Source organism: Carcharhinus amblyrhynchos, chromosome 6 (genome assembly GCF_965287045.1).
Source record: "Carcharhinus amblyrhynchos chromosome 6, sCarAmb.v2.hapA, whole genome shotgun sequence".
NCBI classification, from domain to species: Eukaryota; Metazoa; Chordata; class Chondrichthyes; order Carcharhiniformes; family Carcharhinidae; genus Carcharhinus; species Carcharhinus amblyrhynchos.
In genome coordinates, this window is record NC_137329.1 from 44,876,827 (window position 1) to 44,902,528 (window position 25,702).

Sequence of the window (25,702 nt, forward strand, 5' to 3'; positions counted from 1 at the left end):
AAATCCCATAAATAAAACCTTTGCCACAGGTTTAATACAGCAAAGACTAACGCTCACATGATACTGGAATTTAATCCTTTGGTTGAATGCTGCAGTTCTCTTGAGCCACACACGTACACAAATCTGGAGGCAGAACAGCTTCCCAAACACCAGGGAGACTCTAGTCAAGCCAACCAGCAGCAGTGGATTTTGTACTCCAGGAAGGCCGGGAACATTGCTTCCAGCCAACAGCAGAATTTCCAAAACCAGGAAGAGAGAGGAACACTTCTTTTCAGCTTGATATCCACCCTTCTAAACTAAAACTAAAATGAATCCTTAGATTTTTTTCCTGGGAGGAACCACCTGACTTTGACTGGTCAATCAATCTCCCCCCTCACATTGCAAGGTCATAAAAGAACCCAGAGTAAAAATAAACTGAATCCCATTTAAACCATTGAACTGGCAGACCACCCAGCAGCAATGAGAAAAAAAAACTGAAAGCGTCTGTTTACAACTGCAGAGAACATGATTTAGAAAAAATTATTTAAGGTACACTAACGCCATGGTGGTGACGAGAACTGCACACTGTACTCTAGCTGTGACCTAACCAGTGATTTATACAGCTCCATCATAACCTCCCTGCCCTTATATTCTATGCCTGGCTAATAAAAGCAAGTATCCATATACCTCGTTAACTACCTTATCAACCTGTCCTGCTGCCTTCAGGGATCTTTGGACAAGGTCCCTTTGGCCCTCCATACACCTTGACATCCTGCCATCCATTGTGTGCTCCCTTGCCTTTTTCGTCCTCCCAAAATGCATCACCTCAGGGTTAAATTCCAATTGTCACTGCTCTGCCTGTCTGCCCAGTCCACCTACATCATCTTGTAATCTAACGCTTTCCTCCTCACTATTTACCACACCAATAATTTTCATGTTATCTGTGAACTTACTGATCACACCCCCCACATTCGCATCTGGATCCTTAATATACGCTATAAAAGCAAGGGACCCAGCGCTGATCCCTAGGGTGTACCACTGGACATAGGCTTCCAGTCACAAAACAACTTCTGACCATCACTCTCTGCCTTCTGCCACCAAGCCAGTTTTGGATTCAATTTGCCAAATTGCCCTTGATCCCATGTGGCATCTTGTGGGACTTTGTGAAAAGCTTTACTGAAGTCCATTGAATACTATCAGTCACTTCTGCATGCTGGTGTGTGCCATTAGGTGTTGTTGTGTATCTTTGTGTAACATAGTATATATAGCCAATGCTATATGCATTGTAGGGTACTAATATAGCCAATGCTATATGCATTGTAGGGTACTAATATAGCCAATGCTATATGCATTGTAGGGTACTAATATAGCCAATGCTATATGCACTGCAGGATACTATATAGTCAATGCGATATGCATTGTAGGATACTATATAGTCAATTCTATATGCACTGTAGGCTACTATATAGTCAATGCTATATGCACTGTGGCATACTATATAGTCAATGCTATATGCACTGTGGGATACTATAATAGTCAATGCTATATGCACTGTGGGATACTATAATAGTCAATGCTATATGCACTGTGGGATACTATAATAGTCAATGCTATATGCACGGTTAACATTTTAGATTACCACAACTACTGTTGATCTGTTTTTCAAATAGTGCAGACAGGCGGCAGGCAGTGAATCAGGCTAACATCTAACCTAAAGATTAGCAGATCTGACCATACAGCACTCCCTCAGCACCACACCGAACAGTCAGACTACATTATTAGCTCAAATCTTGAAGCAGGGGCAAGGTTTGAAACAACAACTTTCAGAGGAAAGAGTGTTATCAACTGAGTCTAAATTAAGAGTGTCCAGAAGTGTTATTTAAATGATATATTTTAATTAAATAAATTCCTCAGCATTATTTCAAGAACAATTAGTCTTGGGCAATGAATGCTGATCTAGCCAGTGATGCCCACATCTGATAAATAAATATTTTTAAAAAATTCCTCAGAGCTGCATAATTTTCTTGGTGCTTTTTGATAACCTTCTCAAAATTTCCATGCACCATTTTGTAAGATTCTTCAAAACCTTATCAACCAACCACACAAAAAGCCTTTTCCTGGGATATGCTGTGAAAGATTTTCAGTGGTTTGTAACTGAGGAAGTCCAGGAACCTTCGGCATCAGGAACTGTGTGGAGCAGTGGGTCTGATGCTGATCTTTCACATTTGGTTCCAAATCAGCTGGTCATTGCTGGTGACAAGGTCCATATGCAAAAGGAGTCTGGATTGTTTCAATCCGACCTTTAATGTGTATAGATGCAAGGTACAAGACTGATAGCAAATCAACACTAAATGGTAATGTTGTTCTAATAGGCCATGTGCTCAGAGTGGAAAATAGGAAGTGAAGTCTTGCCACAGTAGGTGATTTTTTTTGGGATTGGATTTGGGATGGGCAGAATAGAATGAGCTTTATTCCTCAACTAGCAGTGCTGCAAATAATTTGGGATTTATTGATTGTAATACTGGGTTTTCTGTACTAAAATCACTCACCTTAAGGGGAACAGGATCCATGTTAAAAGAACCAGAAGGTGGTGAGATTTGAAAGCTGGACAACAGTATCTTGAGAATAGATGGGAAAGATCCTGTACTCTTGTGTTCTAATGATGCCAATATGGGACATGATAGCCGGAATTCTGCAACCTCGCCCGTGGCCAGGATTCTCCAGTCCCGCTGCAGTGAAGTAGCTGATTGATAATAGAGGTTGGTGTGGACTGGACTGAGATAATCAAATACTCCAAAGGACAAAGAGGCTCTAACCTTGTTGATTGAAAATAACAGCCAGTTCACAATTGATAACATAATAAATACCTCAACCAGCCAGCAAACTGAGGGGGAGAATATGCTGTGGGAATTGTGAATTGCCAGAACTTGCCGATTAATTTAAAACATTCTTGTCATTTGCCTTGCTCAAACAACAAACCCTCATGCACCCGTTATTTCTAAGCTCTTGCCGGATTTTGCGGCATTCAGTTCAAATTAATCATATAAAATACTGCAATCTGAAAATAGAACAGAAACAGAAAATGTTGAAAATACTCAGCAGACCTGTGGAGGGCAAACCGATGTCTCAGGTCGAAGACCTTTCATCAGAGTGGGAAAGGTAAGAGATGTAGCAGGTTTAAACTAAGTACGAATACAAGTAGAGGTGTGAGGGGGAAAGGATGCAATGGAAGATGTAATATTGTTACCACCAGCTGCCATCCAGAACTTAAATAAAATTAAAAGAGGGGGGAGCAGAGGTTGTGATCTGGAATTGTTGAACACACTATCGATTTGTTGAATCTGGAAGGCTGTAGTGTTTTGCTGAAAGATAAGATGCTGCTATTCTTTGAGCTTACTTTGGCCTTCACTTAAGCAGTGTGGGAGGCTGGAGACAGAGCGGTCAGAGTGGGAGTGCAGTGGAAAGTTAAAACAGCTGACAGCTAAAATGGAAGTTTGGAGTCATGCTTGCCAACAGAACGGAGGTGTTCCGCAAAGTGGTCAACTAATCTACATTTAGTCTCCCCAGTGTAGAGGCTGCATTGTAAGCAGCGATTCAAGTATCCTAAATTAAAAGAAATAAATAACCTTTTCATCTGGAAGAAATCTTTGGAACTTGAACAGCGAAAAGCTCAAATTAAACTTGCTATTGCAAGTGAGGAGTGGTACTCAACAGTGTAAGTACCCTTTCAATAATATGTTAACAGGATCTAATAAACCTCTGTGCCCCAGAAAGAAAACTATTTAATCTGTTCCACTTTGATTTAAAAATATTTTTAAAATTTCAAATGATTTAATCTTACTTTTCCTTTTATCTTTCAATCCCTTTTTCCCTTAATCCAATCCTTTTTTACACTTTTTATTTCTCTTCCTGCACCTGATTTGAATTTGAATTCACTTTCTCTAATCTACTGTTCTTTAACAATGAATAGCAGGCAGAGACTTCTTCTGAATAGATTTAACATACTATGTTGCTAGTGTCACTCCCCCTTTATCCACGAGGAACCTGGGGAATCTGGTGCCTTTTAGGGACAAAATATATTGACCCAGAAATGGCTGGAATAGGGGATACTGTGGCATGTCCATTCTTCAATCGCATTGCTAAGGAGATACACTGCTGGTCCGATTGTTCTACGCGGTCCCAGATGCCCTGTGCCACCATCTTGCTGTCATCAGCTTGTACTTCCAGCAACTTTGCAAGCGAAATGCTTTTCTAATGCTCTAGCATGCATGCTGCTGCAATATCCTCACATTCTGGGTCAATAAATATTGTCCCTGCAAAGCATAGGATTCTTCAGTCTTCTCATGGATAAAGGGAGAGTGGCACTAGCAAGGAAGCGTTGTAGAATTAATCAAGGGAGATTCGGTGGCCTGTGCCTATATTCAATGGACAAGGAACAGTGTTGTTACATTTTACCCAGTCACTGGCTGGAAAAGACGAATGGTATTTGAAAGGTTCAGCGGAGTAAGTTGTTGAAAGGTTGTCCCTCAGTAGCCTTATTAAAGGCAATTGTGTGTTGGAATCTTTGTAATTTACTGATTTGAAATTTATAATAAGCCAGTTCAGATCTATCCTAAACACAGGTTCTATGCTGGCTGTTCAGTCTCCTCAGGAAAATTTCTTTATAAACATTCCCAGATCACGAATGATTGGAGGTATTCACCAATCTTCAAAAACCAATCTTCATTCCCGGCTGGAATTCTTGACGTCAATCCTTCCCAATCCCAGCAAATTAGGTTAGATTTATTGCCCATGATAAAAATTGCGCCTGACTGTCCCGAGATGCGTAGGTTAGAGGGATTAGTGGGTAAAATATGCAGGGATATGGGGGTGGGACCTTGGTGGGATTGTGGTTGGTGCAGACTTGATGAGCCAAATGGCCTCTTTCTGTACTGTAGGGTTTCTATGATTCTATGAAATCTTGCTGGAACGGAACACCTGAAGGCATGCAATGTTAGCTGAGATTTGTTCCAAAACTGTTCAACTCAAATTAAAATTCCTTAACATTTTTTTGTGTACAACAACTTGTGGTGATTTGTGATTCTTGGGGGTTTTTTTGTTATAATGGCCAATAATGATATGTGTCATTGACATGCTGTCATTTTAACAATAAAATCATTGTATTTTTCAATATCTCAAACAATTTGCAGAATTTTGGAACAAGAGGAAATTTGACAAAGTGCCCAAGTTTACCAAATAGCACATTCAAATTTTAAAATTGCATTAATCTTAATTTTATCCTGTTAATTTATTAAAATTGATCGGAAACCAGGTTTAAGGGAGAATCAGACAGAGCAATGCCTGGATGAGAAAAATCAAGCAGTGTATTAGATCTGGCCAGATTTATCTCCAATAAGTGACTTTCATTGATCACACCAATATCTGGCTCAATCAGGCTGAAAATTGTTAAAATGTATTTATTAGTATCACAAGTAGGCTTACATTAACACTGCAATAAAGTTACTGTGAAAATTCCCTGGTCGCCACACTCTAACATCTGTTTGGGTACACCGAGGGAGAATTTAGCATGGCCAATTCACCTAACCAGTACGTTTTTCGGATAATAGGATGAAACCAGAGCACCCAGAGGAAACCCACACAGACACGGGGTGAACGTACAGACAGTGACTCAAGCTGGGAATTGAACCCGGGTGCCTGGTGCTGTGAGGCAGCAGTGCTAACCACTGTGCCACTGTACTGTGTTGAGCAGCAATTAAATGCTGGCATTCACCAGAATGCTTGTGACCACCACCTCTGCTCAGCAGTGAAAAGTGAAAAGTGGCAGTTGGCTTGTGTGAGATTCATTCCTGTTGATTTAAGTTCAGCGATATGAGTACTGATTTACCCTGAATATATAGCTTGTGGATCACTAAATATGTATGCTTACAGAATGTGGATCCAGATGACTGGTTTGTACATTGACAAAATGGGGTGAATTTTTTTTCTCATTTCTTAAATCTCTCTGATACATTTGCAGATTTCTTAGCAGGGTGGAGGGGATATAGTAACATTGAGTACACGTGCTGGGGACTGATAGTTACTGGTGCGTGGCATGTAAAGCTTACTGCTGCAAAGCATGAGGTATGTCAACTGTTGCATGAAGTGGTAAACATCCCCCGCTTTGCTGGCTGAGTGGAGTTTTTCAAAATCATCAATATGACTGTAAAATTAATATGTTCAATTCCACCCAGTTTCCATGTCCTCATATCACTCAATCCCTCTTCTGTCCAAAAGTGTGTCTCTGCTCACTTCGATTGTCCGTTTCAATATCCTCTCCTGGTGGCTTATTAAATAAAAGCAAAATACTGTGTGTGCTGGAAATCTGAAATAAATGTGGACAATGCTGGTAAGACTCAGCAGGTCTGGCAGCATCTGCAGAGAGAGAAACAGAGTTAACGTTTCAAGTGCGTACGATTTTTCAGAGCTGAAGTAGAGTCATACAGACCTGAAACATTAACACTGTTTCTCTCTCCATGGATGCTGAGTCTTTCCAGTGTTTACTGAGTTTATTCGATGAGTCCTCTGCTCAAGAAATGTGTACATTCTGCTTGACTTCCCTTCTTCCTCTGAGCTTTCTAACTTGTACTTTCTGGATATGGATGAACAGTTTTATTTTAACCCAGATTAATTTTTCTCAATTCTCTTCATAATCTTTAAAGCCTCAAATGGGTATTGTTTTTCAACTGAAAGCAATCCTAACCTTAACCCTTCCCCATAATTTAAATGCTGACGTCTGAAATCATAAGAGTCAGAGCATACATGGTGAACAGTACAGACATGCACACATACAGACATCCAAATTAGGAGCAGGAAAGGCCATTCGGCCCCTCAATCCTGCTCACCATTCAATGAGGTCGTGGCTGATTTGATTGTAACCTCAGCCCCACATTCCTGCCAAACTCCAATGACCTTTCACCCCCTTGTTTTTCAAGGATTTGTCTAATTCTGAATAAGATTCTGCTTCCACCGCTTTCTCAGGAAGACACTCATGATCCTATGAGAGAAAAAAAATTCTTCACGTCACCATCTTAAATGACTGACTCCTTATTTTTACACGTGATCCCTGGTTTTAGATTCTCTGACTAAGGAGAACATCCGCTCCACAGCCATTCTGTCAATATCCCTTAGAATCATAAATGTTTTTAATCAGGTCGCCTTTTACTCTTCTAAATTCTACTGGACACAAATCTAACCTCTCCAACTTTTCCTTATAAGTCAAGCTATCCATTCCTGGTATTAGTTTAGTAAACCTTCTCTCAACTGCTTCTAACACATTTACTTATTTTCTTAGATCAACAGGCAATACTCAATACAATACACAAGATGTGGTCTCACTGATGTCCTGTACAATTGAAGCAATTTGATGATCAATTCCCTTACAATAAAGGATAACAGGGCCGATTCTCACAGCCCAGCAGCACAACAGGCCAAGAGACTCAAGCAGAGGCTGTTTTATGAACTTCCCGCTGGATGCTATGGCCTCCGTGAGTCTCTGGGTGCCAGATTTCTGGCATCATCAGTTCCATGCCAGAAATTGGTTCAGGGCTGTATAGATTATGCTAATGGGGATTAACATCCCATTAGTGGGCCTGGGACTAAAATCTCCAGGCTTGCTAGTGTCTTACACCGCGCCCCCCCCCCCACCCCTCACCAGGAGTGTAGGGATGGGTGTCGAGTCTCACCTGGACATGCTTGGGGAGCCAGCAATCAGGCCAAGGAGGGCTCGGAGGGACAGCGATGCAGGGGGCCATGGGGGCTGGCCAGGAATTGGGCTGGCCAGCGAAGGAAAGACCGGCAGTACAGGGCTACTGCGCATGAGCCGATCTCAGCACTGACAGATCGGTGCATGTGCAGTGGCCCACTCAGCACTTATGCTGCCAGCTTCTCCAGCAGGAATGGGCCCTGCCCCTAATTTTTCACATGAATCATGTTAAGTGCTGTCTGTGATGTACAGAGTGTGAGAGATTCATTTTGAAATCGCGCTGAAAAATCTATTGTGATTTACTCCAGTTTTTATGCAAATTTGACACCTAAGATTTTTTTGGAAGAATCCCACCATTATTAGCTTTCCTAATTACTTGCTGTACCTGTATAGTAGCATTTTGTGACTCATGCACTAGGACACTCAGATCCCTCTGCAAGCTTTTTTTTTAACTCTTCCTGGACAATTTTAAATTCTCTCACAGTATAATCCATTTGCCAGATTGTTGCGCACTCACTTAACCTATTTAAGTCCTTTTGTATCTTCCTTACATCCTAATTACTATCCTACCTTTGTGTCATTAGCAAATTTAGCAAGCATACCTTCAGTCCCTTCATCTAAGTCAATTATATAAATTGTAAAAGGTTGAGGCCCAGCACTGATCTCTGTGGCATGCTACTCACATCCTACCAAGCAGAAAAAGATCCATATAGGCCAACTCTGTTTCTTATCAGCTAGCCAATCTTCAATCCATGCCAAGATCTTACCCCTATAACATGAGTTTTTAATTCTCCGTAATAACCTTTGGTGTGGCATCTTATCAAATGCTTTCTGGAAATCTATGTATGGTGCGTCACCAATGTTGGGCAATTCATGGTTTTTAATGTCTTAATTTTCCAGTAATAACATTTTCTTTTCTTTCTGGTCATTCCTTTCCAGCTTGGATGTTGACTTAAAAGTCATGGAATTTGCATATAGCCACATTGTGTACAATTCACAAAACACACCTTCCCCAAATTGCAGAAACAGGAAGCACGGTAAGTGCCAGCTACCTCATCTGAACAAAACATCAATCTATTCTTTCTTTCTTCTCTTTCTGTGTTTATGGAAGATTGTTTTGTTCTCCTACTAGCTCTTGGATAAATTTCCCATTTGGGTTACGGAGCCACGCATACAGAGAAAGACCCAAGCTCTGATCCTCCTTGAAAAGAATGTAACTGATCTCAGCAGATGTGCTGATGGAGTGCTACAGTTGGTTTAGCATCTCTGTGTTAGGGAGGGAACTTTTGGGCTCCCAGTGCCCTCTCACCTAGTCTGTTAGTTATCAAATAACTCATTACCATTCAACTTATTAAGTTCTTGGACTCTATAGTGGTACAAAAAAGCTTTTAAATATAGCGCAGACTTAAAAACTGACTGTAAACTTAATTGGTATTAACCAAGCATGGAGATTAACTATTCAGAAACTTGACAGAATATGTTGATCCCTGACCACAACAATCCATATTCAGTGCACTTTAGTATAATTTATGTAGCAAATCTGAGGTCCCAAACTCAACATGTTTAAATTAACAGGATTGTTTGTGTGAACCTTAAAATGGTACCACTTTGATCACAAGACAATTGTAAAGCGACTTGGCAAATTTGTGCAGATACTGCAGATTTTAAGGTTACAAATTTTTCTTCCCCCGTCTGTAGGAGATACTGAAAGTGTCACCTACCAACACATGACATTATCAGTGTGCAGGCTCTATGTGTGAAAATTTTAGTTTCTGACTGTAATAAGATACAGAGAGCGATTTTAGCATCATTACTTGCCGATAACATTTAGATGAGTTTAGGTTTGTGTAGGTAGAATAGCATTGATTCTCATTTGCCCCTGTATCTTGAGAAGGCAAATTTATGGGGTGGGTAAATTTAATTTCTCCAGCAAGCTGAGGATCATTGATGCTGGAGAACGGAACAGTATTTGAGTATCAACTTATAAATTATTGTTCCCTTTACATTTGTTACTTTTTGCAAATGTCCTGATGAGTGGAAGGTGAAAAACTTTGACATGTCTTTTTTCAACCACACTCGAATTCTGCACTGCCAAATGAGTATTTAAAGTATTTCATTTCTTGCACTCGCTGATTGCATCTAGAAGCCCCAGGTCAACATAATTTATCCAGTACAGAGATAGATTGGAAATCAGTTTGGAGTAATCAGAATTTCCGCTGGTAAACAGCTAGCTTTTTAGTCTGCTGCCTCCCAACTAATAGTTTCGGCCTCTCACTGATGGTGGAGCTAATGGAGGAGAAAGTACAAAGCTGCAGTCTTATCCTTGGTCTGAATTGAGATAAATAAACTGAATGATTCAGGCTTTGCTGTTTAATGTGGAGATAAAATACAAGCCTTTTACAAATCACCTATTTTGATTTGTGAAGATGTGTAATTTGCCTCCAATAAGACCCTTATATAACCACTAGGCCGCTGAACATTTTGAAACAAATTTTCCATCATTCCATGATGGAAATCAACTTTCCACCACGGGCAGCACAGTGGCACAGTGTTTAGCACTGCTGCCTCAGTGCCAGGGACCTGGGCTCAATTCCAGCTTGGATTACTGTCTGTGTGGAGTCTGTGTGTTCTCCATGTGTCTGTGTGGGTCCTCCAGGTGCTCCAAAGATGTGCAGGTTAGGTTGATTGGCCATGCTAAATTGACCCTTGTGTTGGAGGATTAGCAGGGTAAATATGCGGAGTTACGAGAATCAGGCCTGGGTGGGATGTAGTCAGTACGGACTTGATTGGCCAAATGGCCTCATTCAGTAGTGTAGGGATTCTATGATTTGGTAGGGATCTCATCTGTGAGATGGTCACCTTCCTATCTGATGATTTATATTGTACTTTCCCTATGGCAGTTATTCTAGTTTGCTCATCACTCGCTATCACTGATAATCTGACCTTTCAACACTAACTGTCCAGATTCATGAACATGGCTGAGGAAGTGTCATCCGTGGAGCCATAAAGCCAGCAGCAGTCAAAGCTTTCTGGCAAAGAGGGGAGAAAATGACATGAAAATGAGAGGAAAGATTAGCTGGGAAAGTAAGGGACCCTTTTGACAAATGGAACATTCCAACTCTGGCAATCACAGCTGCATCATTGCCCTTACAGTTCAATATTTTCAGATTAAAATAGATTCCTTTCCAAAGGGCTTGTAAAAAAAATTCTGAGGTTGTGTTAGCAGGTGGCAGTGAAATGATTTCCTGTTTCGCCCCCATACTCAGCCATTAAGTGCAAGATGTGTGTGATATTCAATCAGAATTTGGAAACCAATGACTGGAGGTGAGGTTTCTTTCTGTGACACTAGGACTCAGTGTATGCAGGGCTTGTTTCCACTACACTGAACAACAGCAGAAAGTTTGATGCATTTTGCAACTTGGCAGTGTGTTGGTGAAATCAGTGACACATGAGCACTGTCATATTTCCATTGCTAAACAATACTGAGGTTACCCAGAACCATACAGTGAACACTTAGACCTCAACACAAGTTGCATTTACAGCAACATAGGCTGTGTGGCAGGTATGGAAACTGCAGTTATCACAAGATAGAAATCAATTGGTGAGACAAAGCCCTTGCAGATATTGTTCTGCCCAGAGCTTCCTGACAACTCATGCTTTCATTATTAGACATATGTTATAAATAATCTGTTCAGTACTTGCTCAGTCACTTATTCATCATAACCAAACTGCGCAATGACACTACCAGATGTCACCATTATGATCAGCTCTGTGCCCATTATTACATGTCTAGTCACCATAGTGGCACAACGGTTAGCACTGCTGCCTCACAGATCCAGGGACTTGGGTTCGATTCCCAGCTTGGGTCACTGCACATTCTCCCTGTGGTGGTGTGGGTTTCCTCCAGGTGATTCGGTTTCCTCCCACAGTCTGAAAGACGTGTTGATTAGGTGCATTGGCCATGCTAAATTCTCCCTCAGTGTACCCAAACAGGCGCCAGAGTGTGGTGACTAGGGGATTTTCACAGTAACTCCATTGCAATATTAATGTAAGCCTACTTGTGATCCTAATAAAATAAAACTTTAAACTCAGCTTTGCTCTTGCATGTAGTCTGTCTATTGACGCCCGTTCTATCAATTTCCTGAGGCAACAAAATCATCAGCTTTTTAACGTATCATTTCTTTGGAATGTTATAACTTGCTGTTTTACTATTCACAAGCCACTCCATTACTGAAATGGTGGTCGTTCTGTTACAGTATATTGATCTTCGCCCCATTACTACAGTGTTAGTCACTCTATTCTTCCAGCTGATACCACATTCCTGAAGGTGAAGTTGGGACCTAGCTGAGTATCAGCACCTTCCAACATCCAGTTCTACTCAAATTGGTGTTGGTCTCCATTCACAGAAAGATCTACATTAAAAAGCATAAAATCCCTACAGTGCAGAAGGAGACTACTCGACCCATTGAGTCTGCACCGACCACAATCCAACTTAGGCCCTATCCCCATAACCCATGCAGTTAGTCTAACTAGTCCCCCTGACACTAAGGGGCAATTTAGCATGGCCAATCCACCTAAACCACAAATCTGTGGACTATGGGAGGAAACTGGAGCATCCAGAGGATACCCATGCAGACATGGGGAGAATGTTCAAACTTCACACAGACAATGACCCAAGCTGGGAATTGAACCTGGATCCCTGGTGCTATGAGGCAGCAGTGCTAACCACAGTACCACCATGCCATCCATTACTGCTGCCACCGTACTGCTCACTAGGACTAGTAAGACCTAGTTTGACTAAAATCTGCAGGATTTTGAATGAGTTTACAAAGCTTGTGCTTTTTTGGCAGTGTAAACTTACAATAAACTGTAGATAGCGATAGGAAAAATCTGATAACAATAAATATTTCCAACATGTTCTTTTCTATAATTTATAGATGGCCAACATTCATTGCTCATTCCTAGCTACCTTTGAGAAAGTGCTAGAGTGCTGCTATCTTGAACTGCTGGTCCACGTGCTGTAGGTATAGTCAAGGTGCTGTTTGGGGGGGTAATAAGGCAGGATTAGGTCATTATTGAGGCATCTTATTTCATGATCCTAGCATTATCCTATACAGTGACCTGGCATCCAAGTAGCATTGTGTCCTTTGATTATTAAATTTCATCTGTATTATCAATAAATCGCACTGGCGCAAAGATACATGGAGGCAACAAGAGTACAACAAAATAATTACAGGGATATATACATTAAAATTCAAAATCTCAGGAGCATTACCCCAGGCTTTTGTATTACTAGTACACTACACTAACATACCTGAGCCTGCTTCAGCACGCTTGATAGCTGAGGCATGAGCTGAGTGTTAGCTTCGTTAACCGGTGGCCACACAGCCAGATAAAACTAAATCCAGGAGGTTCAAAACCTCCTTGTTTTATGTTAAGGATTTATTTAATATAAAACAAACATTTTGATCCATCTATCTGATAGTGATCTGTGATCCTCCTGAATTCCATCACTATATCAGGTGAAAATCCAGTGAAGTTCGTTCACTTATTATTTTACGATGTTTTCCTGACAGGCAGCAGCAGAATCCTAGCAATTTGCAACACCATCTTTAATGTGTGCCACAAGCTGTGACTGAGGGGAGTCTGATAGGTCACAAACAACCATAGCTAACTCTGCTCTTAGTCAAACAACAACTGTCAGGAGAGAAGCCGACTCAAAACGGGGAGAAGTTGGCCCATGTTATTCTTTTAGGGAATGGACTGTGAAGCCAATTGGCGCACTATTCCTTCACTCTGGGGTACAGGTTTTGATTCCAACCTGAATGATGGAATTAAATTCTCAGCTGCCTTAAGATAATGTTCCTGTGTGAGATAAGTTTGGATATTGTCAGTTTAGGTGGAATTTCAATTCCTAACAGTGACACCACCCTCCCCGCCCCTGCCCACTATCACCAAACATGGAGAGGTGAGAGATTTGGAGTGAGCGTTACATTGGTACAAATGTGAAACCAACCCAACTCCAAACGACTGGGATTGTATCTTCATCAGATTTAACTATGACGGACTGAGGTTGGCTAAGTAACCTTCTCTTGGGTGCCACATCAATGTTTTTAATATGTTAATGAGGCTGTGTTGCTCAGATTTTAGCCAATATTTAAATTTAACAGATGCAGATTGAGTCTCTCAAAGCTCTGTGAATCCAACAGATAAATGCTTGTCCAGCACTGCTTGTGGGTCAGAAAGAGTGCTGAACTGCCCAACCTTGAAGTAAATCTGAGAATGATTTGCCCCTTGCAATTCCATCTCCTTCCCTACAATCAGATCTCTCCCCAAATACCCCTCCTCCACTACGATGATATTACTCTTCCCTTCTCCAATCCCAATCTCTTTCCCTCAATCTGTCCTCTATCTTCTAGCCTGGCTATATCTTCCCTTGCAATGATGTCTGAACCCTGCTGGTCCCAGACTGCTGCTTTATATGGCAAGTTTTCCTATTTAACAGCCTATCAAGCTGGTTGACTTCTGGGCGGGCAAATAAATAAAATAATTCTAATGACATGCTGTTATTACATTTTGCAGGACCAATTTCCCTAGGTTTTCCAGACACTAATGTGCACCTCTGCTCCCACCCTCTCTCCCATAAATATGGGGAGTGCATAGGATGGCTGAGGTGGGAAATGGAGAAATGCCATTCTCCTCAGTGATTTTGGAGGGGAGTTGGACTAAATGGATAATGCAGGTGGCACAGTGACACAGAGATTAGCACTGCTGCCAGGGGCCTGAGTTTGATCCCGGGCTTGGGTCACTCTTTGTGCAGAGTTTGTACATTCTCCCTGAGTCTACATGAGTTTCTTTCAAGTGTACCAGTTTCCTTCCACAGGCCAAAGATGAATGGGTTAGGTTGATTGCCCATGCCAAATTGACCCTAATGTCAGGGGGATTAACAGGGTTATGGGAATAGGGCCTGGGTGGGATTGTGGTTGGTGCAGGATTCTATGATATCTCTTTCAAAGAGGCAGCGGGGCCTAATTGGCTTCATTTTATGCTATCTGATTCTGGAAAGTGGGGCTCAGGCAGGTAGCTGGGTCAGAGAAGTGGGAGATTGACTTTGTATTTGCTCTGAATCTACCATGCATAATCTGGAATTGAAAAATCCGTCTTTCCTATCGCCTTCACACTTCACTTTGAGAAGCATGACAAATCAGACAAAGTAAATGTGAATAGGTGTTTTAACTTTTTTTTTCTGTTTGCATTCAATTGCAGAACAAATACTCGAGAGACCAGCTTCTGTTCCTGATCTTGTTGAAAATCAAACATATTCAAGTACAAACTTCAGGCCTCCACCACTCCAGTCCAGAGGCAGTATTCATCAGTATGACAACCGTTTCCTACAATCAACTTCAACTGAGGAGAACTGTGTGTATGCCACCGTGCCAAAATCTTCACACAGTGGGAATCGAGAAAAGCTTCCAAAGCCTCCTATCAGAACTAGAAAATCAATTCCAATAGGTAAAGACTTATCCCTTCAGGTCGATCGCCTGGATTTGTGGTTCCAGTCAGCAAAGAGCACAGGAGTCAGCTTGTCAGACTGAGCACTTTACATAAAAATACAGTGCTGACTATTCTGTCTATTTATTCATTCATGGAATTGAACATTAGTGGCAGGGCCAGCATTTACTGACCCATTCCTAACTGCCCTTGATTAGCCTGTAGTACCACTTGAAACGCTGCAGTCCTTGTAGTGTAGGTGTTGCTGGGAACAGAGCTCCAGGAATTTGACCCAGCGACAATGAAGAAATGGCTGTATATCTCCAAGTGTATGACTTGGAGGGGAACTTGGTGGTAACGATATTTCTATGCACCTCCCTCCTTTTTAGTTGATAGAACTCATGCATCTGGAAGCTGTTGTCAAAGAAGCAATTATGAGTCATTGGAGTTTATCTCATATATGGGACATATTGGTGCCCTGTAGCTATTAGGGGGATTCAATGTTTAAGGATGTCAAGGGGAGATGATTAGATTCTCTTTCGTTGGAGATAAACATACCTTGGCACTTGCATGGCACAAACATTACCTGCCATTTATTAGCACAAACCTGAATACTATCTAGGTCTTGCTGCATGCAGGCAGTGATTGCTTCTTCTCTGAAGATTATCTGTTTTGGATTGTGGAATGCTCCAATTTCTCTTGCAATGAGAATTGAAAGGAGCAGCCATATTTCAGATGGAGACAGTGCATCAGGATTATGGAGTAGGAGCTCAGCATTGGGAGAAGACATGGTCAGACAATGTACACCTGACAATTGCAAAGCCCTTCCATAACACACTGCTGTTTAATCTTGCACATTTGGAGAGTGAAAGTCCTGAATAGTCCTGTTGATGCTGAACTTAGGTTTTATAAATGTCAGAAGGAAGGGAAGACTGAAAGAGGTGAGGTGTGGGATTACTTCAAGGATCTAGCAGGAGGTTAATGTGAGAGTCCTGGAGCTCAATTTTAACACACTCTAAACAGATTGACTTACACAGATTTAAAAGCGAGCCCAATTGATCTCAGTAAAATGGGAAAAGAGGTGGGGAGGAGAAGAATGTAGGGCAGCATTGTTTGAGACAGAAGACGGAACAGAGACAGACAAACAAAAGATGATAGAGAATGAATAGCATTGGTTATACTCTCTCTGTGTTTCCTATTAAGTTTTGATATTGTGTTTGGTATCAGATGATGAAGACAGCCAAGCTCCTCCTCTGCCTCCACGTCTCAGTTCTCTCACCAGCCTTCATCTCTCTGCAACTCTGCCAAGTGCACTGAACACATACCCTCAGACTCCTCCACCAAGGCCCAAACGTAGTAAGTTGCTTCATGATAAGTGAAATTATTTTGCTTCTTTAGATGATTGAGTTGTGTAACCTGTGTGGCCGCATGACGAGAGTAACTGCATGTTAAAATTAATTTACTGGTGCTAAAAGTGCAGTGAAAGATTCTCAGGACATTATAGGGATTGTATAAATGCTTGCTTTTCTTGAACAATTATCGGGATTACTTAAGAGGATTCACCCAATCTTACTGTCACACCTTGGAACTTTTTAATCACTCTTCTCCCAGAATGAATTTGTGAATGAATTATTGTGTTTTAAAACAAAGTGAATTTGCATTAAGATTTTTTTAGACTGCAACTTCTGAGATGAGGAGATTTGAGGTGTTCAGTGTAATGACTTACACAATGACTGCATTTCATCACCTGTTTCAGACAGCCTAACCAACTAATCAATCCCATTAGAGTGGCAATGATTCTTTAACATGAACCCTGAAAGTGATTCTGGACAGTGTTGGCAGGCTATTCAACAGAAGCTCAATTCAACAACGCTGCATCTCAATCCTACCTAGGATCAGTTTACTTAGCCTGTAGACTAAGGAACAGAAAACAATTCAGCTATGTTCTCACTTCAGATCACTATCCAGTAAGCCCCCCATGGAAGCTCATGTATGTGGAATTTAAATGAGGGCAAAATTGGTCAGGGATGTGGTGCTTCTCATGGTTAAATAGTCTGGAGTACTTTCTGTCTGAAGTCATACCTGCAAAATGTCATACTGGCCAAGGTACAATGGGTTCCCAATATGCATCCCTCAGCAAAGCCTTTCAGAACAAAAGGTAAAGTTGAAGTCTTTTACTAGTGTCACAAGTAGGCTGACATTAACATTGCAATGAAGTTACTGTGAAAATCCTCTAGTCGCCACACTCCGGCACCTGTTCAGGTATGCTGAGGGAGAATTTAGCATGGCCAATGCACCTAATCTGCACATCTTTCAGACGTGGGAGGAAACTGGAACACCCAGAGGAAACCCACACAGACACAGGGAGAATGTGCAGACTCCCCACAGACAGTGACCCAAGCCGGGAATCGAACCTGGGCCCCTGGTGCTATGAGGCAGCAATGCTAACCACTGTGCCACCATGCCGCCCACTGACACTGTGCCATCCACAAGTGGAAGGAAGGGGAGAAAGAGCATTCAGTATTCATTGTTATGTTCTTTGGTTATTCAGATTTGCATCTGTGACTGCTTTATTTCAGGACTTAGGCTTTTCCTCTACCCATCAGTCCTCACTCCCTATTATCCTGGTCTGAGGTTACTAGTTTTTTTTTAACTCATTCATCCCTAATTGCCCTTCAACTGAGTAGCTTGCTAAGTCATTTCAGAGGGCTTTTTAGAGTTAACCACATCTCTATGTGTCTGGAACCACAAGTAGACCAGGTCTACATCCTCCCGTTCCTTTCTCTGTAACTCACTCCTGTTCCTCTCTGTGACTCATTCCTGTTCCTCTGTGTAACTCACTCTTGTCAGATAACAGACTGATAACTGAAGAGGGGCCTGCAGTGAGGTGTATCCGTTAATAGCTAGCACTGGGATGCGTAACAGTGGTTGGCTTGTGGAAAAGGGCTTAGGCCCAATCAGCCTGTTCATTTTAGATGGAAAGATGTGTGTATATGCCTTCTTAATATATCAACTTGGATACAACAATCCCACCCACTTCACTTGCCTTTCTTAGAAACTTGTTCCAAAATCCAATTATTCTTCGGAAAAGAAATTTGCCTGACTTTCCCTAGTTATTCTGAACGTATGGACCCATATTTCACAATCAACATATATTCTGCTATTGAAATAATTAGGATTGGATATTCTACAGCATCACTAACAAGTTCACGGGCAGTTAGTAGATAGGTTAAATAGCCTATAGATGAAAAACCAAAATATTTAAAATGATCGCATTAAATATTCGGTATTAAAATATTTAAAAGCAATGTGTTTGGGAGCACCAAAATCCCTTGTTTAGATTTCAGCCCATAATTCATGTTCATGAATCCATTATTCTAGAAATAAACATGAACATCTCAACACCTTTGGTTATATTCTAATCTAGATATCACCTCCCAGTCCTTTGGTTACATTCCAATAACGAAATCACTTCCCCGATCCGATTTTGACAATGTTGACTCATGCTCAATGACATGGACAGCATCCTGCTGATTTTGAGCAAAGTCACAGTCCAGGCAAACTCTTCTCGCCCAGGAGATAATATCTTCTGGGTTCATCATTCAAACTAAATGATCACTTGCCCAATATGCTTAATTCCTCTTCTGTTCCTCTCTGTGTAACTCGCTCCCATTCCTCTGTGTAACTTGCTCCCGTTCCTCTCTGTGTAACTCGCTCCCGTTCCTCTGTGTGTAACTCGCTCCCATTCCTCTATTACCTTCTGATGTTTGATTGATGTTGTTGCTCCTCTCTGGTTGATTTGATGGTTAATATAATAATAATTTTTAGTACATGAGGTGAAGTTTGAGTAACTTAATGTCTGTTTTCTTGTAGCTTTTCCAGCCCCTAAGAAGTCTAGTTCCCCCAAGAGATCCCCCAAGAGCAAGAAAGCCAACGTAAATGTGGTCTCTGTTAACCTGGGAAAATTGGTAGACATCAGTGATGGTAAGTGCATTACCAGGTCATTATTCTGCATGTAAAACTAAAGGGGATACAGATTCTCATTCCAGGTCTGACTCATCCCTTTGATGTACCAATGTGCCAGGGAGTGATGTAACACAGATTTATGGACAATTTTCCCCAATGCTACTTTCTATTTTAGCCTTCCCACAGAGGGTGTTAAATAATTGCCTCCTTCCTCTCTGACGCTGTAAATCTCTACGTCATATATACAGAAAAGAAGCTTGTATTTAAATTGCACCTTACCTCACAGAAATATCACAAAGCCTTTCATGTATAACCAATTACTCTGAGCTGCAGTGACTGTTGTTAGGCCAATGTGGCAGTTTGTTCTCACACATGCAACTGTTACTTTAGCATTCAACCCAGGCAACAGCTTATTAATATTTTGTAAGTAAAACCCATTCACTTGATGAGACGTTGATCAATATCAACCAATTTGGTCAGTTGCAAGGTAGGACTAAAGAGGAAGAAATCAATCCAGATCAGTTGCTGCAGTTTGGAACCCAGTCTGAGCAATCAGTGAGTGGAACTGAAGGCTGTTGGAAACAATTAACTATTGACTTGGTAAGTGTAGCGCCGACTGAGTCAGAATGAACTTTAACTCTATCTTTCTGCTCCATTACAGAGCGATCCCAGACTGTGAAAGCCATCTACTGCCAGAATTGTTCAGCGGCTTTGTCAAGCATTAGCCGGATTCACCAGAAATATGCCGACGTAGTGAGTTCCGTATTTGTACAATAATGCTGAATGTTGGACATCATTTTGAAAGTCCACATCCTTTAGAGAAGCATCATTGCTATAATTCAAGGAAACATGATACATAAGAGCTCACATAAGTTCACAAAATATAGGAGCAGAATTGGGTCATTTGGCCCATCGAGTTCGCTCTGCCATTCGATCATGGCTAATATGTTCCTCATCACCATTTTGCTATCCCTTATCCTAAGACTATGACCTCTCATCCTCAAATGCCCCATCAGTGGAAGCATCCACTCCATGCCTACTTTATTTATACCTTATATCATCTTGTATACCTCAATTTGAGCTCCCCTCATTCTTCTAAATTCCAGAGAGTATAGGCCTAAACTGTTCAATCCCTCTTCATACGACAAACCCCTCATCTCTGGGATCAATCAAGTGAATCTCCTCTGAACTGCCTCCAATGCTACTACATCTTTCCTCAAAAAAAGCGGACCAAAACTGTGCACAATACTCCAGATGTGGCCTCACATTTTCTACATACATGGTATTTTCCTACTTGACAAGGTTGGATCAGCCGTCGTGTGATTATTGAGGATTGCTGCAGAAGTGAACTTACAAAGGCTAGCCTTGGAACATGGGCAATTGAAAGGAGATTATTTTAATTTGAGCTGCGATCCTAAAATACCCCAATGAAGAAATTTGCCAGACAAGATTTCATTTTTGTAACTTTTACATTAATACAATTCAGAATCAACATAAATTAAAGCTTCTCAAGGGCAATTAGAGATGGGAAATGAATGCTGGCCTTGCAAATGAAACTCTCATCCCTTGAATGACTTTTTAAAAATAAAGTAAAATCCAAATGTTACTTCAAACTAAAAATGTAAATTTCACTTGAAGTATTTGATATAACTCAAATACACCTTGCACAAACACAAACACCCACATTACTTCAACACACATGTGGTGCCATATGCAGTTCTAAAGATGATCTCTAACCCAGCATCCAGTATGAAGGATTGTTCACATTCCCATTCAGTACTCCATGTTGCATTCACCAGCAGTCATATTCCATTGGAGAACCCCGAATACGGTTAACATCGACAAGGCATAAGTTCTCTCTCACTCACTCGCATTAGTCCTGAGAGCATCATTCTCCAGTGTTCCTTTTTAACTAACCAACAATGTCCACTTCACAATCTGGTCCTCTGATACGAATTCCCATCTCTTTCGCACACCTGAGCACTTCTAAGATTCAATCCCATTTAACTCATTCATACAAGACTTTCCCAAAAGCTTCTGGAACTTTTCTTCTTACTGCCAAATGGCAAACTGACATTTTTGTAGAGAGTTTTTCTGACTTCTCCTCACACAAATTCTGTTTTCCTCCTTCTGCCTTCTCTTCGTGTCTACATCTGTGTGCTGATCGCCTTTTGCCTCCAGCTCCTCCTTGTCTCTGGCCACATGGCTTTCATAACATAACTTCCTTCCAGCACGTACTCCTTCCACAACAAGTGTCACCAGGTCAGGTAGTCCAGCATTTCTTTCTGTCCAAAAAAATTACCTTTGATACCTTTACAATTTATTCAAACTCTTAAAATTCCTTTTCAAACATTTAAAAAATAATTACAGATTCCCCAGACATTTTAAATAATTACAAATTGTCATTACTGCTACTTCTTTCAGATCAATGGTCATCTCATTTGGCAAAGTAAAAAAGAAAATAATATTTCTAACGGCTCTGACAAAACTTGCAATTTAGCTGAGCTTAAAGAACATGCCTATTTTAAAATGTTGCCCTGATGCTGTGAGTTGTCTTTATAATTATTCATGCAAACTAGCTTTTTATTAAACTCTGAACCCCAGATCTGTTTTCTTCTCTGTTCAGATATGGCCTTGCGAATTCTGTTATAAGCACAATGTGGTGACTCGAACCTTGAGCACAATACCCAACAGTCAAGATGTGATATATATCTCAGGGTCTACCAATGAGGATTACATGAATGTGGATGACTCTTTGGTGGTTTTCTGTGTAGATACCTCTGGAAGCATGTGTGTAACCAGTGAGGTAAGAAAGAGTCCTGGGGCCTCTAAGAGATCAGTGCCTAAGAATATTAGCTTGAATCATGAGAGGAACTTCAGAATCTAGAACAACATCTCACTACATGTCAAGTGTCCACTGTCACCAATGTATTCAGATAACTCTTCATCAGCACAGACAAGCCAGTTTCTTTATTTACAACTCTTACTATAATACCAAACATAGCACTAAACTTAGAACATTTTAAGTACAGTAATAAAACTACTCAAAAATCAGGAAAAGTCTTATTATTGCAATACCCCAGAGAATTAACAATACTGCACAAAATATAATTGTGACTATCCTTAGCTGCATGTAACATTTCTCTGTTAATAAAATAGAAAGTACTGGGAACACTCAGCAGGCTTGACCAACTGCTGTTTTGAGAGATATTTTGACAAAATCAGGTGCAGGTAAAACACTGCGATGCACTCTACAATATTTGTACAGTGAAATATTAAGACATTTGCAGAATGCAGGTACAGCAAATCATGGATGTAGTGTCAGTAGTGAAGGACATATGTTATTTACATAATACATCCATAACACATCAAAACATTAACTGTATTTGAAATGTATTGTCCTCAAAGTGTATATTTCATTATTTTCATATGGCTTCTTCAATGATTTCCAATCTGAAGGACTGATCTATTTCAGTACACCAAATTGCTGTGGTGCTTTGCTTTTGATTCTTGAGATGCAGTATCATAGTGATCTTGGGGCCATTATAATTGTTCACACCAATTCCAGGACCCATGTCTAAACCAACTCAAGGTCTTCCATTCTCCTTTATAGATTGAGGTTGCTGATGAAGGTTCCAGAACAGTTCATATTTCAAGACTACAGGTAACTATTTGCTTTGATGTTTCAGGAGACCCAATTGGAAATACAATGAATGTTGGGTAGGGTGGCATATTGGTGCTCTGTAAAACCCTCAACCATTTGGGTCAGAAATAAGCATGCCAAAGGGCTTAGATGTGAAAAAGTTACAATTTATCTTCTTAATCCTTAACAGTAGTTGTCTCTTATTTTCGACGTTAATTAATCTCAGTATATAATTAACAGTAATCAGATACCAGGATTCTCTGGCCTTCACACCAGCGGGATTCTTTGGTCCCACTGCAATGAAGGGAGATTTGGCTGAGCACCAGTTCTCTGTCTTCACTGGCAGCAGTGGCGGGACATGAACAGCCAGAGAATTCCAGCCCATAGTGCTTCCATTTTATGCTGTGGATCAATGGAACCATACTGGAATATTCTAGCCTTTCCTCATTCCCCTTCTCAAGAGGAATGTGTGTCACCCTGCTCAAGGAAGAAGCCACGGAGAAGAGATCTGACTGGGTAAGTTCAGTGAAAAGATGCCACAAGGTTATTCCTGCTTCCCTTAATTTTGTATTTTCACAGAAGAACATTTGATTTGGTCCTGGAAGTGGATCTTTCATTAGCTTTGCAAACCCAATTGTGACTGGCATATTTGTGCAAATATATATTTGTGTAGCTGTGTGTGTGGAGAAGGATGAAAGAAAAAGAGAATAAGTAGCAAAATCAGGGACAGGAGGTAAAGATGAAATTCAGGAAACAAGTTATTTTCACTTCATTCCAGCAAATCATGCCTGGTTCATATTCAATCTTATATCTGTAAAAATCTGAAATAGGCTTTAATTGTCATTAAAATTAAGTTTGTTGTTAAGCTGGATGAAAATGAGTGTTTGGTAATTTTCCATTCTTCGTTTTCCTTATTTGAATAAAGACATTTCTGAAACTGTGCGCTAAGCTTTCTGTTTGAAACGCTACCACTGTTCAAGAGAGTCGAACCTTGGATGACCCTTTTAAAACCGAAATGCTCACCATCAGTGTGGCTTTATAAAGTCTCTGGGCAGATTGTCTGGCCCTTCATGCTGATGGGAACTTATAGTCCTGCCAAAGGCGACCCCTCAAATGGGACGGGCGAGTCACACAATCTGTGTAGACACTGATGGGACCAGAAAATCCCATCGGCCACTAATGGCGGGCAGCCTCCACCGCTGGAAAACATGCCATAAGACTGAGAGGGCAGAAAATCCTGTTCTCTAACTCGTTAGAGAACATTTTTAAACAACTCCACTTTAAAGAACAAGTATCTCTTTAAAGCATTTGGATCCCTTTAATGTGATGTAATACTGAAATTCCGCAGGGGATGTCCTGATCTCCTGCTGCGATTCCAGTGGAGACTGGTAGGTCACCAAGGGAGGTGGCATTGCAGCTAGCTTTTAACTTTTTATTCCAGTCCTCTGGGGATTCTGCCAGAGAACCCTCTCTAAATCTAATCGTAGAATCATAACATCCCTACATTGCAGAAGGAGGCCATTCAGCTCATCAAGTCTGCACTGACAGCAATCCCACCCAGGCCCTACCCTTGTAACACCATGTAATCCCACCCAGATATGTTCCCTGTAACCCCAAACATTTATCCCGCTAATCTCCCTAACCTACACATCTTGGGACACTAAGGGACAATTTAGGCCAGATCAAGGCCAGAATTCTGCCATTGAGATTCTTTTGCTATTTTAACAAAGAAATTTTGCCTTCGAGAACACTTTTTTATAAGCAAGGTCTCTTTTCAAAGTTTTGTCATCATTTTTTGAACTGTGGGCACATCTTATCAGAAACCGCTTTAAAAATAAGAGATAAAAGCAAATTACTACAGATGCTGGAATATGAAACCAAAAGGGAAAATGCTGGAAAATCTCAGCAGGTCAGGCAATATCTATAAGGAGAGAAAAGATCTGTCGTTTCGAGTACAGATGACCCTTTGTCAAAACTTTGACAAACGTCAGCTCTTTTGTCTCCTTACAGATATTGCCTGACCTGCTGAGATTTTCCAAAGTTTTCTCTTTTGGTTTAAAAATAAAAGGACGTCTGTAGATTTGCAAATTTGGTGTAAATACCAGGTTACATCCATCAGAAACCTCCACCTTGCTAAACTTTCCCAGATCTGCATTTCCCAGTGTGTGCCCACCATTAGGAAGAGTCTCTATAACCCTTCTAAGAAGTGCAAATGTGATGGACCCCTTTTATGCAGGAGCCAAAACAGAAAAACTATTTTTTGCAAACTCACAGTGGAGAAGGCCCACACTCAGGACATCCAGGTCATACCAGTCCACTGCAGGCCCCATCCCCAGAGCAGGAGAATTCTGTGATTCCTGGAAATGCCTCTGCAACCACAGGCAACCCTTGTTTGGGGCAAATGTTCTGGCCCAAAACAGCCACATATAGACTGACAGAGGAGGTTTGGGCCTGTAATCTGGGCCCAGCCTGCTTTCCCTATGTTTTCTACTGTACCAATTTACAGCAAAAATTAGCTGAAAGAGGCACAGTAATTTTGAAGCTGGGTTGTCACCATCAGGAACTATTTGGAAATAAAAGATGATCATGTGGAGGCTAAGTGCAAGCTTTGTCTCACTAATTGTCCTGTTTCGAAATGATTTTTCTTGGCTATACAAACGATATAAAATTGCTTTCTAATGGTTTTGAAAATCACAGATGCCTCAGTTTGCAGAATCAAATTATTTTGCCATGAGACAACTAGGGGATTTCTTGCACTTCCCACAGATCATTTTAATTGCAGAAATAGAACTGTTGGGAGTTTTCTGGGGTTTTCTTTATTCAAAAAAGATTTTCCTGATAGATGTGTGAGTAGATACATTTTGTGCTATGATTTGGCACTG

The 25,702-nt window shown here is 40.9% G+C and overlaps 1 protein-coding gene across 1 annotated transcript in view; it reads left to right on the forward strand.

Moving 5' to 3' along the window:
- LOC145344456 (circularly permutated Ras protein 1-like) overlaps positions 1–25,702 on the forward strand; it is a 64,100-nt gene that overhangs the window by 10,947 nt on the left and 27,451 nt on the right. The window contains exons 2-8 of the mRNA XM_080191596.1: positions 8,660–8,757; positions 14,987–15,232; positions 16,439–16,567; positions 19,085–19,195; positions 19,839–19,930; positions 21,804–21,983; positions 22,791–22,841. Coding sequence (XP_080047722.1) covers positions 8,682–8,757; positions 14,987–15,232; positions 16,439–16,567; positions 19,085–19,195; positions 19,839–19,930; positions 21,804–21,983; positions 22,791–22,841 — 885 coding nt within the window. The 5' untranslated portion in view covers positions 8,660–8,681. The remainder of the gene's footprint in view (positions 1–8,659; positions 8,758–14,986; positions 15,233–16,438; positions 16,568–19,084; positions 19,196–19,838; positions 19,931–21,803; positions 21,984–22,790; positions 22,842–25,702) is intronic.